General features: G+C 42.0%; 1 protein-coding gene across 1 annotated transcript; it reads left to right on the top strand.

Annotated features, from left to right (window-relative positions):
• Nucleotides 1-1,466: 1,466 nt before the first annotated feature.
• rab3b (RAB3B, member RAS oncogene family) lies at nucleotides 1,467-13,761 on the top strand. The gene is made up of 5 exons (XM_053852347.1): nucleotides 1,467-1,771; nucleotides 3,218-3,442; nucleotides 8,939-9,057; nucleotides 9,329-9,453; nucleotides 11,224-13,761. Exons 2-5 carry the CDS (start codon nucleotides 3,218-3,220, stop codon nucleotides 11,406-11,408), a joined length of 654 nt encoding a protein of 217 aa, XP_053708322.1. The 5' UTR covers nucleotides 1,467-1,771; the 3' UTR covers nucleotides 11,409-13,761.
• Nucleotides 13,762-13,875: the final 114 nt, after the last annotated feature.

Genomic DNA, 13,875 nt, shown 5'->3' with positions numbered 1-13,875 from the left:
AAGATGCTGAGGTTCTCTCTGGGAGTGAGCAGGATGGATAGGATCAGGAAGCAGTAGATCAGAGGGACAGCACATGTCAGGTGTTTAGGAGACAAAGTCAGAGAGGCTAGATGGAGATGGTTTGGACATGTACAGAGGAGAGAGAGCCAGTACATTGGTAGGAAGATGTTGAGGTTGGCACTGCCGGGCAGAAGGTGGAGAGGAAGGCCAAAGAGGAGATTTATGGAGGTGGTGAAGGAGCATATGAGGGTTGTAGGTTTGAGAGAAGAGGAAGCAGAGGACAGGGTCAGATGGAGGAAGATGATCCACTGTGGCCACCCCTGAAGGGAGAAGCCGAAAGGAAAAGAAAAAGAAAAAAGAGAAGAAGAAGAGGAAGGTGAAATCCCAGCATAAGGGTCGCACTGAAGTAAGAGGGAGAACCGTGCTTGATACTTGTTGACATCATGCAGCACAAATTCCAGATGCAACAATTTAATTTTTTCCCACCTTTGTCCAAAAGGAGAGGTATTTAATTAACAGAGTTGCAGAGTCTTCCATGGCCTAGAGTCAGCTTCCAATGGTGGGATGGTGTGGCAATGAGTCGGAGTTTGACCATGGGTAAAAGAAAAGCAGAGCATATTGTCCATCCTTTAAATGTCAAGCTCCAGCGGTAGAGTCCTGCTGGACCGAAGGCAATGGAACGCTGACAAAAACAGCAGGGAGTTTCCAGGCATAGGGGGTAAAAAAAAAACCCAGCATAGAGGACTCATATGGTACTAAAGTGCTGGAAGGAACCCTGCTTGATCCTAGTTGACGACAGACTGTACCAAGGCCAGATGCAACCAATTCACTGTTTCAATGTTACCTTGTCCAGCAGGAGAAGTACTTCATCATGGATGTGTGAGTGAATATGTGTGGACATCTGTGGTTGTGCTTGAGTGTTGGTGGGTGTGTACTGTCGTGAAGTAAATCTCCCCTTCAACAGAATCTGAAAATTCACAATTACTAACTGATATAACTGTACTTGACGCAATAGGACCAGAACGCCGGCAGATGGCAAACTTTGCATAAAGATGGCTTACTTGCCGTCTTCAGCACTACCTGGTCGACACACGCAATCTTCTCCATCCAAGCGCAGGGTCACACACACTATGAAGCATAACACACACCAAATAAAAAGGGACTTGCTGACGATCTGGAACCTTTTATCCACACCACGCTCGAGCGCGCACACACTCCCTGAGCATCCGCACCGGAACACAATTGTGTGTCATTTCAAAATAATTGCTTCGAAAATATGTAAAAGATCACTAACTAATAAATTTAAACTACGAAAAATATTATGCCAGCGCAGTCCATACGAGGACATGCCATGACGCCATTGCCTCAATTTGTGGTCCTTTCAAAATAAAGGCGTCTCTCCGCTATGACTCATACAAGTAAACGGCGCTGCGTGTTTGTGGGGAGGAGGAGGAGACAACAAACCCCCCTCCTAAAAACGGTTCATTCACGGAGAAGAGAGAGGCGCAGGTTATTTTTAGGAGAGGAAGGAGGAGTGACGGACAGACGTTCCCATCGCTCCACCTTCAATCATCGCAGGATGTGAAGAAGCGCTGCGGAGCAGACGCGTCATTTTCTTCTTCCCATTTTGCGCCAGGAATTGCCCGTTTCCATAGGTCCCAACGCGCTCCTGCCCAGTACTCGAGACCGAGGAATAGCGAGGGATATTTTTTTCCATTTGAAGACATTCCTGTCAGGAGCCAGCAGGTGTCGAGATCCGCCCTGTGGAGAGGTAAGAGAACCAAGAGCTCGAACCTTCACTCGGATTTCTCGCCATAATTGGGCTTACGATGATCGATTCACCTGAATATTTCCCATTTTAACACATATTTTTGACAATGTTAAGGTAACTACCAAAATCCTGACCAAAATGTCGGATTTTTCTTGCTCTCACTCATAATGTTTCTCATTCCTTAAAATGGAGAATTATTCCATTTTTGAAATGACATTCCTCCGCTCACAGCTGCTCTTCAAACGACTATTATAATATTGAGATTGTTAACGGAAAATGCGACGTCATGTAAGATGTGTATCTTTGAAAGTCTTTGGTCGTCGTATGAGATTTTTATAGGCTCCTCGCAGCCTTCTTCAGCAGATGTCCAGTTGCTATGCCAACGAATTCGCTGTCATCACGTGATCATGGAACGGTCACGTGTATATCGGCCTAGTGACATTTGCGTCTACGCTCATGATTTTACCAGCTGATGTAGCACTCACAATGAAATTTATGTAATACTTATTCTATGTATTAAAAAAAAAAACCTATAGTGAAGCCTTGATTAAATGTGTTATCAACTTTGGCTTTGGGGAAAAAAGTGCTTATATTGAAAAAAAAAAAGAGCAGACTTTAATTTAAATTATAATGTATTTGCAATGGTCATGGAGCCATAAATTGTGTAAAGCTGTTTGTGTTCTCTGATCAAAGCGGCACTATGGCCCGACTTGCATAGGAAGCAAGTAAAAAGAAACAAATATATATATATATATATATATATATATATATATGTATGTGTGTATATATATATATATATATATATATATATATATATATATATATATATATATATATATATATATATATATATATATATATATATATATATATATATATATATATATACTGAGTGTAACTCAGACATGGATCCAGTTTTTTACGTGCATGTGGAGCCACCATAGATCCCAAAATAACAACTTGAAAAACAGATTAAGTCAGCTTTGTTTAGTGTGGTCCCTTAGGAAACAAGAGCTGTGCATATTGATGCTAAGAATTAGGGAAATGGATGGGTTCTTGGATGGCAAAATAGGTCTCATTTGCCAGCTCAGATCTAGAGATCAACCTCCTTGCTTTGTGCCAGTTGAATCCTGTTCGATTGGGAACTTTCACAGCAATTAAAAAAAAAAAAAATCAGGCATTATTGGCCGCAAGAGCCGCTTAAAAGTCTTCGAAATCCTGAACGGACTGATCTTGTGCCACTACGATTGTGACCAAACTAAATGAGCACAGATGGGACTCCAAAAATAAATAAATAAATAGAAAATATCTATTTCATTCTGCACAAATCTGTTTTAAACCTTCTTGCTCTTCCTGGCTCTCTTGCTCCGCTGTTCGCTAAATCTGTGGTGAAGAAAATAAATCAGAACCGATGCATTTATTACTTCTTTATCTCTTCCAATCCAGATGGCAAAAGCAGACCAGCGCTTCGGTCAACGGGATGGTTCGGACCAGAACTTTGACTACATGTTCAAGCTGCTGATCATCGGAAACAGCAGCGTTGGGAAAACCTCTTTCTTGTTCCGCTACGCTGACGACTCCTTTAGCAACTCGTTCGTCAGCACCGTCGGCATCGACTTCAAAGTGAAAACAGTGTATCGTAATGACAAGAGGATCAAGCTCCAGATCTGGGTGAGGATGTCAGGTGAACCTTGATACGCTGTTTTGGTCAAGGAAGATAGTGGAAGTGACAGGAAACAAGCAGGTCAATGCATGTCATCTACATGAAAATATACGTTAAATTGGGGTCAGATCAAGCGTGAAAAAAGTAGAGAGGCTCAACCTTCCCATTGATCCTGTAGTAATACCAAGTTTTTCCTTTTTCTATTCTGTCATGCCTTTGCGCTGTGCTCCGGGTTGGACTCGAGGCCAATCAATGAAGATTTGCATCTTATGTTGATGCCGAAGTCGGGGGCATGCCACTTGCCATATATAGCCCCTTACATGGCTTTCCTCCTTACTAACTGTTCTGTCACTGTGTCTGAAACACATTTCTGGGGTGATCCCATGGCTTACTTGAGCCTATGGCGTCAGGATATGTGGCAAGGTGGAGCATGTGCTGCAGCTGAAGGTTCCAGAATAACCTAGCTTCTCACCCTCGCGAACATTTTGCCTGCTTGTATGGATGATCTTGGTCTGTTGGTGACTGTGAAAACGTATATGGCTTGTTTTCTTTGAGCGGTCTAGGTGGGTTCCACTGAGGTACGACAGTATCTCGTGTCCCCGGCAAGGGACTTGGTTGTGATGACTTTGCACTTCTGCGTCATTCATTGATTGTCATACTCCTGCTGCACAGGTGTATGCCTCGATCTAATGAAACAACCTTCATTTCCATCTCCAATGAGTGCAAGAATTGGTCCCCATTCGGTGTCATGGGGTCATTTCACCCAGGCTTGATCTACGTTGCATTCGCTAGTTAACAAAATGGCTGCCATCACAATTCCACTGAGGTTTCATTTGCTCAGTTAGATCCAGTCATTGGTTCAGTCATTTCAGTTCGTTAGAAGGTTAGTTAGTTGATAAGCCTCATGATAAGTTACCTTGTTCTCCACCGTGGGTAGGATACCCAAGAAACAAGAATGAATGCTTTCCCAAATACTTGGGAGGTCCTCCACAACCTCATGTTAATCCTGTTGGGGTTGAAGAGCTGGTCCACTGTTCCACGCTGCGCTGTGAATATAACTGTTAAGGAACATTAAGGATGTTCTTCATATTTCGTCAGGCATTGCCAGAGTTAGTCCTCCACCTTAACCTTTCTTGATTTGACTTCTGGTCACAACTATCCTCATCTTGCCCTCCTTCCGACATAAACCACTTCCATCTCCAACATTCTTCATCCAACATTGTCTCTCCAAAGTCCAGAACTTTGCCTCCACTGAGGAACACTGAGTAAAACAAAAAGGCCCAGCAACATGGTCCAATCCTGGCTTATCTATGTAAGCAGATGCGGTTGTAAACTACTCAGATCCCTGGACCTGAGTAGTTTACAACAAGACCACACTTCCTGTGGTGTTCAAGACCCAAACAAAAGCCGTTTGTCCAGAACGATCTAGCGGTCCATGCCAGTAGCAAGCCAGTTAATATCAAGCACAGGTCAAGTCTTTTTGTTTCCTTTGGGCAGGGAACACCACACTCCTCAGGGGCTGGCTCGCTGGTGCCTCCTTTACCCCGTCTGAAGAATCAGTCTGGAGCCACATGGCTGACATGACACGTGGATCCTTTCAGGTTCCAGGACAGAACAACCCCCTGGCTTCTGGTGCTGTGCTGGCTGTATGCCGCATCTTCAAGCCTCTGCCAATGAAAGCAAAATCTTAAATTTATAAGAGAACTTGACTGGAGTAGAACCAACCTCATTTACTGGGCTTTTGCCACCAAGCTGACCATGTAAAAATTAAAGATGTCACACAAAAGTAAAGAATGACCTCTTTGCCAAAGATGATCTCACAAATACTGTCATTTTGAAGTACAAATAGTGCCTTATTCAATGTTTTGATTTCTATCTAGTGAGCCACTGCGGCTGCACAACTGTGCAATGAAAATCTGCCTCTGCACCATCACAAAACACACCTTGTTATGGAGAGAATGTAGCAGGCAAAAAAAAAACATTCTTGTAGGACGCAACGTCATGTCATGTATTTTCAGCCTCCAGCGAGTGTGGCGATGGTGAAACACTCATCGAAGGAGAAAAGAAAAGGCTGGTGTGCTGCAGCCTGTTTCATGATGTGGTTGCCATGGCAGCAGCTTTTCACACGCAGTGTCTCTTGAAACACACAAAACCCAACAGCTGAGTCCTCAGTAGCAATTAAAGAGACCACTTGAGGTGAAGAGGTTACGACCTGTCGAAGAGGTGCAGAGGAGAAAATTGTCTCTGTTGATGTTGGCTAAAATTAGCTAGCTGTTAATCATTTAAAACACGCAGTTAGTTTTCATGCCAGGTAGCATTATGCAGTGCTACTGTCTCCTTGAGAGGTCATTCTGGAGCGTTTTGAAAACATCCTGGTCCTGTTTTCTGACTGCTGTTCTAACTCATCTGGCTTCATGGGTTCATGCTGAGGCTCAGAAACTGTGCCACATCCTTAACACTACAGCTATGACCAGGAGACATGTGGGCATCAGAGCAAACAAGTGCCATTGACATTTAAACATGTGATGCGTCAACCTCTGAATAATTCAAGGAAAATTAAAAACATGCTACCACCTAGCTGCATTTCAACTCATAAAATTTATTGGTGCGTTAGTACATGGCAAAATCACTGTGTACCCTTCAGGGACAGTGAGGAGAATATATCGTGTTTTTCTGTTACACCAAAATGAATGCAAAAATAGCAAAATTAGAAACACTATTTTTTTTTAACAATTTGCAACAACATTATTTGCTGTTTGAGATATACTTCACAAAGAGGTTGAGAAAAGAACAAAGACGTAAAATTAATGTTTCACATTTGGTTGCGACGTGCAGTTCATATGAAAGCTAGCTAATGAATTGGGTATTCATCATCTCCACATTTCCAAATAAACTGGAGATTGCACTCAATTTGAAAGTCATGCGCCACAATTTAAGCAAAAACAGCAATGTGAACAGTTTCTAGTGTCAAATGTATCTTGTTACTAAAGATGAGGACCGTTTTATCATTGGTGAACAGCCACTGTGAGAGTCAGCTTTGACTACAAAAGGACACTTTTTTTTTGGAACTAAGGATTCACCTAACTGGGTCACACTGTTGTGGTGGATGGATCACTTTTATTTTAGCATGTAATTATAGCTAATGTTGCTTATTTTACTTCCGTTTGGTGAAGAACAACTCTTCTGGCAATGCATAAAAAAGAAGAGGAGACTGTTGGATGCATAAGGAGAGCTTGGTCTTACAGTACATCTCTCTCCCTACAGTCAGAGACACACTTCCTCATCTCTGAGGAAAATATACAACAAGTCATTCCGTGAAGTTGGTGGTGGCGGTATTTATACACAACAGAGCATCATCGATCCCATGATTCTTTTGTGGCTTCCATAACAGCTGATGACTTATGAACGCCATATTGGGTAAAACATATTGTTTAGAATTGTTTTTAAAACCATATGAGTCGCCTAAATGGATAAACCTTGTTCTTTCACACTACATTATAGGTTAAAATGATGATTCCTTTTAAACTTTCACTGTCGATAAAATAGATTTAAAAAAAAAAACCTTTAAAAGTCTTGGAAAATAAGAAGTAGAATAAAACAGAAGCACTGCTAAAATAGATAAAAACATGATTTGATAACAAAACAAAATAATGAGAAAAATATGGTTAGACTGTGAAAAAAATTCCCCACACAAACACTCGTAAAAAATGAAGTGTTGAACATCTGAAAATACACATAATTAAAACATTATTTGGAAACATGAAAGACGTTTGTGTTTGAAGATAATCAACTGGAAGGAAACAGTTTAACAAAACATTCGATTATTACTATTAACTATTAATTATTATTGTTATTACTACTACTAAAAGAAAAGTACAGCCCGAATAAAAATCTTCAGAAAACTGATTTACATTACTGGGTCACGTCCAGGACTGCTTTAAGATGATGAAAAAAAAAAAGAGTCAAAAATAGCTGACCGGCAAAACAGAGTGAATTACAAACATGACCTACAAACGCTGCCGTATAAATGAGCAAACGTAATGCCACCTTAGCACGCATAATTAAAATGATAGTGTTGCTCACAGGAATGATTCCCACCCCGCATCCTATCTGTTGTGGACCTTCCTTCTACAATGCTCCCCTGAGAGGCATTATTTATAGTAGCAGCTTTTAGCCGTCCACGTATGTCTGCCAACAGTTTTAGTGATGTCACATTTATTATCCTGCTCAGAAAATGTGGAGCGGCCCGAGGGTCTGCTTATCACCACTCCTCATTATTTCCTCCCTCGTCTCCGCTGCTCTGCACCAACACACGTTCTCACACTTTAATTAAGCCAGCACTTAAAGAAAAGATAAGTGGATTCATGCCGAGGAAGAGGCTAAATTTATCCGCCGACTCCAGCTATTGTGGTTTTGGGGGATGAAGGATGAAGTGGTGGAGGAGTTGGCTTGAGTCACACAGACTCGGCGGGTGTGCTGCAGATGAGCAGTGGTTTGGGCCAGAGGCTGTTCGATCGATTCGCGCTCCAGAAAAGACGCTTTGCAGATGAGACTCCAGCGTCGAGTGCGGTGAACCAAATCCACTGCTTCCTTCTGGGCTCCAACCACGAGATTAGTCAGTGACCGTGGAGAGTCACTGTTCATGTAGTCACTTGTTAGTTCAACCACCATGACATCTAGCCATAAATGTTGACTAGATACACACGCAGAAAAGGAGTCCGACCCAGTAGTGATGTGTTGGGAGGAGTCTAAAGATGAAAAGAGGTGAAGAAGAGACTTCAGCCAGGGTGGAGATGAGTATGAAGTCAGCAGCAAGTGAAAACTGAAGTTGAAACTGAAGCTCCACTGGAGAGTGGTGGTCACTTCCATAAAGACTTAAAGTCAGAAGAATCAGAGTGTGTGAAGGTTACCATTAGGAGAATGGAGAAGATCGGAAATGAGAAAATGTCATGGATGAGTGAATAAGTTTGAAAAGACAGATGGTTTGGACAGAGTTGGACCAAGGATGTGGGAGATGAGGGAGAGGAGGACAACCAGGGGGCGCCTCAGAAGATTGGTGTGACCAACAAGACTGGTTAGGATGGAGAACGTGCTGTGGCATCCTTTGATGGGAAAGACCACAAAAACCCCTTCTCTTGCTCTTGGCTGCTGGTTTGAGGATCCGTTCTGCCCTGAACGGTGTCAGAATCCCGACTGTGTAGACTCTGGAAGCCTGAAACGAACTGCACAATCACAGCACGGTGCTGTTTTGTGAGTCAATATTTAATAAAAAATAGAAAAAAAAAGGTCTGAAACAAAGCTTCAGACTGAAGCTTGTCACAGAGCTTCTATCTAAAAAGACAACTGGAGATGAGCAGAATCTATTTAACATGGTTGCAGTAAGGACTACATAAAACATATTGTCTTTTACACCCTTATATTTTATCGATGTATCACATGACCCTTTTTTATCTTCAGCAAACAAAGACATGCGGTTCTCAGACATGATGTCGATTTCTCGACAGGACACAGCGGGACAGGAGCGCTACCGCACCATCACCACGGCTTACTACCGCGGGGCTATGGGCTTTATTCTCATGTATGACATCACCAATGAGGAGTCCTTCAACGCCGTCCAAGACTGGTATGTGGTGAACCCAATTTTTTCTTGACAAACTGTTATTATAAAAAAACACACTACTTCTGGATGTGGGTTTTTATCACACAAAAGACCAGTACTGTTGTTGACTTTCCTAACATCCATCCATAATGAATTTTGACCTACGTTTGTGCAGTAACAATCATGGCTAAGCAAGCAACAATGTTTTAACTGAGGGTTTCTTGTTTCTGTGATTATTGTGTTCACAAATAGTCACCCATTTTTGGAACAGTAACCGGGCTGTCTCCTTCTCCAGGGCGACCCAGATCAAGACTTACTCATGGGACAATGCCCAGGTCATCATGGTAGGCAACAAGTGTGACATGGACGAGGAGAGAGTGGTACCTCCTGAAAAAGGAAAACATCTTGCGGATCAGTTAGGTAGGATGTCAGTCATCATAATTTTGCACTTTTGCTTGTGTGTTACACTATGATGACTGATGTGGTTAATGTTAGTTTGTCATTTTTATCTATTTCTAAAACTTTCTACGTTAAAACGTTTAAATTTGAGAAACATATACATCGAGAATCAAATGAAATCTACCAGAGTTTCTAACTCAGCCTTCACGATTGCATGACATGAATTCTCTCTTGCAGTGTGAGAAAACTGATCCACATAAGTTCACCTCAGGCTGTGTGTCAAACAAACACCACTGCCACACTTAGGCTCTCTAATTTTAACCCCACATTACTGTTTTTGACTCAACATACACGCTGCAGGCTTCTTTTTAGTGCTTTGAACACATAAAGCTACACACCCATCCACTTGTTATTCATGGTCCGATACACCAGGTCTTATTTTAAACTTTGATCTGGAAGTCAGTTGATATCTTATTTGATTTCATTGTAAGTCAAGTCGGAGCTGGGAAAATATTGAAGTAGCACAGAAATGATTAGAGCTGGTAGTCACACCTACACATGCAGTCCCTTCTCAAGACAGTTGCATACATTAAGAAAAGTTCATTTCAATAATACTGTTGTCAGTTTTGCCTCTCAGTTAGATACTTTGTTTGCAGTCTGTCGCTCAGCTCTTCTGGTGGAGCTGCAGTGGCTGACAGGACAAGAACATATGAGACTTCCTCATAAATGTTCCCAGAATTAGTTAGAGACAAAGGTGGAGGTGGAGAACTTGTTGTCACATGACCGTCTGGATTCACTAATCTCTATACAGATTCGTCACTCTCTGGAGAGCAAGAGCGACCGCACAGGCTCCCTTTCTGCTTGTCTGTGGTGCACTAGCAAGTATAGTGGTACCTCGGTTCTCGACCACAATCCGTTCCAGACGGCCGTTCAAGAAGCGATTTGTTCGAAATCTGAATCGATTTTTTCCCATTACAATTAATGGAAATAATGCGTTCCAAGCCTTAAAATAGGCTTTTGTAGGAGTGAATGTAGCGTGTCTGCTGCAGGTGTGCTGTTCCTCTATGTGTGTGGCCGCTGCATGTGGGAGGGGTTGCAGAGTGAGTGACATCTCTCCAGAAGTGAAGAGGTGCCCGGTGCGTGTCCAGCTCTGAATGTGCGCTTCTGTGCAGTTTGGCTGTGACAAAGTCATAAACCAAGTAACGCTCTGTCCGAGACTCGCCTCATCCCTGTCCCAGCTCCAGCCCACAACAGTGTACGCTCCAGCCTCAGAGGTGTGGAGAGCGAGCACCTCCCCTGTGACACTCTACCACGGTCCAGTGCGGAGACAGGAAAGGTTTTACGCCTCAATATGAAAAAAAAGCAGTCAATAAATGTAGCTAACGGGACACGTCTGCATACAGAGGCTGCGTTATACACAATAACAAAGCACGTCGTTGGTCAGCTGATCGGTCCGTGCAGGTTATGTTTTTTCCAGTTTTTTTCGGGGGCACTCAAGTTCTGGATTTTCGTTCGAAATCAGAAGCAAAAAAAGTCTCGAAATTTTAGTTCGAACTCCGATTTGTTCGAAGTCCGGGACGTTCGAAAACCGCTGTACCACTGTAGTTGAATGCTACTTCTGTTCGCCATCCCAATGAGATCATGTTTATTAACGACATTTCAAATGCTAAAAAAGTTGCACACGGATAAAAGGATAGTTGAGTAAAAATACAGTGTGAAAAGAACAAACAACAATTGGCAGACCCAATTCTCTCCCTATGATCCTGACATAAAATCTGTTTTCAACTACAGGGTTCGAATACTACGAGGCCAGCGCCAAGGAGAACATCAATGTGCGGCAAGTGTTTGAGCGCCTGGTCGACATCATCTGCGTGAAGATGTCGGAGCGAGTGGACGTGGAGGCGCCGGCAGCTCCAGGAACCAAGACCACCAGACTGACCGACAAGCCAGCCCAGCTACCTCAGAAGTGCTGTTGATCATTAGCGCTAAAGGAAATGAAAAGAGATTAACAATAGTGACATTCCTCCACGTGAATCTTCATGTTGTACGCAACCAAACTACTAATCTTTCATTCCAAACTATCCTGGAACATTTCCCCCAATATGCTTAGAAACAAACCAGTGTGGGCAGCAGTGCACTTAAAGAACATCACATCAGGCCTGATGCTGCGTTCCAGTTAGCGATGATGTCGGACATCTGAGCTGGGAAAGACGTCACAGCCACGTTCAGATCGGCCCATTTATTGAGGTCAGAAAAGAAGATGCCAACGTCCACGAAAGTTATTCCAACCGTGCGTTGTCCGAATACTCCTTGAAAAATATGTGTTTGTTTACAAAAAGAAATACAAGATGTAGATTGAAAACTGCAGAATATGTATGTTTCCTTTGGTGTATTTCATTTATTCTAAACTTCTAAATCTGATTTGCTTGCGGAAGCCATCGTGGATTGCGTACTGGGAGTGGTGAGAATTCTCTCCCCTGCCGACTTGGACATCGTCGGGTGACATCATTGGGGGGATGGAGCTGGGAATTTCCCAGTTCCAAGGACAACTGGAACGCAGCATGAGGATGTAGAATTATTTTTTGAGGTTCTGCTAAATGCTAACACAAGTCAGCATCAATACACTTTTGTCATTTTCTTTGAGAAGTTTAGTTGACAATGAAATGTTTTTGTAGGGTTTTGTTTTTGTGGTGGCATTTTTTAACTCATGAATGCGTGGTATGATGTTTTGATGGATTGTTTGTGCAGCCAGTCTCAGAGGTATCAAACAATTTTTATCACATCAAGCCGTCATGGCCAGAGAGGATGAGTCGCCAAGATCTGTGGTGAATCTTGAGCCAGTGGGGCTCTATTGCACTTCTGGTACCACAAGGCTCAAGTTGAGCTCCTTTGACCTTCTCAATCTCCAACATAAGTGGCACAATGTACGAGCCAGTGGTGGACCGAAGTGGACAGCGACATGCTTGTCAGTATTATATCGCTGTTTTACACAAGAATCCCTGTCTGAGATTCAAAGCTTCAGAACACATCTGCACACCACTGGAGATGCATATAGGCGTCAAACCTTTAAACGTTCGATATAAAATCTTCAGTGAAACTGGAATGTTTGTTTCATGAAATAGCAAATTAAGCAGACTGCCAGTAAAAGAAAGTTTTGATGTTTGACATCTCTATCTGATGTGAACGTATCAAAGGACATCAGTGCCTCTTCAGTACCACCTGTCACTGCTGCCTGAATTCACTCGTTTACAACCCGCTGAGACGTCATCTTTAGAGCTAAAGCACCAACGCACAACACCCCAGCAGGGCTGCGGACCACCTCACCTCAGACTGAGTGATAGAGCACAAGTAAAACACACAACTGGTGGATCCCACAACTCATGATAACTGCCGTCAGAACTCTGTACACACGTCACATAATGACTCTTTGATGCCTTGAAAGAATCCGTGAAGAACTTAAAGAAGTAAGGCATGACTTCAGATGCATTTTTGCCCGAATATCCTCTCGCAGATTTAATCGCCACTGGTCACTGCTGCCCTGTGGACTGGTGGCTATTAGCTTTTGCACTCGGCAACTCAGTCCAAGGCCACAGTGTTTATACCCGCCAACACAGAGCTGACAAGTTTCCTTCCCCTTTTAGAAGGTATAGTGACGTCATATTTGCAGTGTTTCCACATGGGAGTGTGTGCGTGATGTCAGAGCCAACATGTTCTCCTGTTGAATATCATAGTATTTACTGCGTGTTGAGTTGTGAAGGTTTTGTGTTTGTGTACGGTATCTTTGATGAAAGTGTGATATTTTGATAATGTCAAGCTGACATACAGTATGTGTGACAGGTAAGAAAAAAAAAACACATGAAAAAAGAGAGATCATTGTTTACTGTCCAAAAAAAGACATCCTGCCAAATTGTTCTAAAGCTGCCACTGCGCACGTTTTGTGTGTCTTCATATCTAAGAAAAAAGAAGTATACAATAATCCACATTGTCTTCAACTGATATTATTATTTTTAAAGTGAATTTGTAAATTATAGGATAGAAATTATAATTGTGTGAATTTATTTTTATGAAGTGAATACCATAGACAAATTATATATAGAGTTTATGTAAACTTGTTGTCTTATAGTTCACTCCAAAATGGAGGAGAAGCACAAAGTGATTGTACAAAAAAATATTGTGAATGTTTGTATATTAGACATGTAATTTAGTACAATAAAATCACAATCTTTAAACCATTTGCCTGATCAATTTTGGTGGTTTAACTAAAAAAAAAAAGTATAAGTATATTCTTCCTTCCATCCTGTAACACAATTAAAAAGGCACAGTTAATGTTTATATTAACATTTTCCTAATATAATTCGAATCGAATATTATTTTTAAAACGACTCGTAAATGGTTTTGTTTTAAAGAGAATTAGAATTAAAAGAAAGAAAGAAAGAAAGAAAG

This window comes from Synchiropus splendidus, chromosome 1, assembly GCF_027744825.2.
Source record: "Synchiropus splendidus isolate RoL2022-P1 chromosome 1, RoL_Sspl_1.0, whole genome shotgun sequence".
Lineage (NCBI taxonomy): Eukaryota > Metazoa > Chordata > Actinopteri > Syngnathiformes > Callionymidae > Synchiropus > Synchiropus splendidus.
Note: the sequence above shows the minus strand (reverse complement) of the source record. Positions and strands in the feature narration are given on the sequence as shown.

What these genes read in the sequence shown, in the direction of transcription:
- rab3b (XM_053852347.1), top strand. Translation starts at nt 3,218, where the DNA reads ATGGCAAAAGCAGACCAGCGCTTCGGTCAACGGGATGGTTCGGACCAG. An exon ending in GGATCAAGCTCCAGATCTGG is followed by an intron (nt 3,443 to 8,938) that starts GTGAGGATGTCA and finishes ATTTCTCGACAG; the next exon opens with GACACAGCGGGACAGGAGCG. An exon ending in TTCAACGCCGTCCAAGACTG is followed by an intron (nt 9,058 to 9,328) that starts GTATGTGGTGAA and finishes CTCCTTCTCCAG; the next exon opens with GGCGACCCAGATCAAGACTT.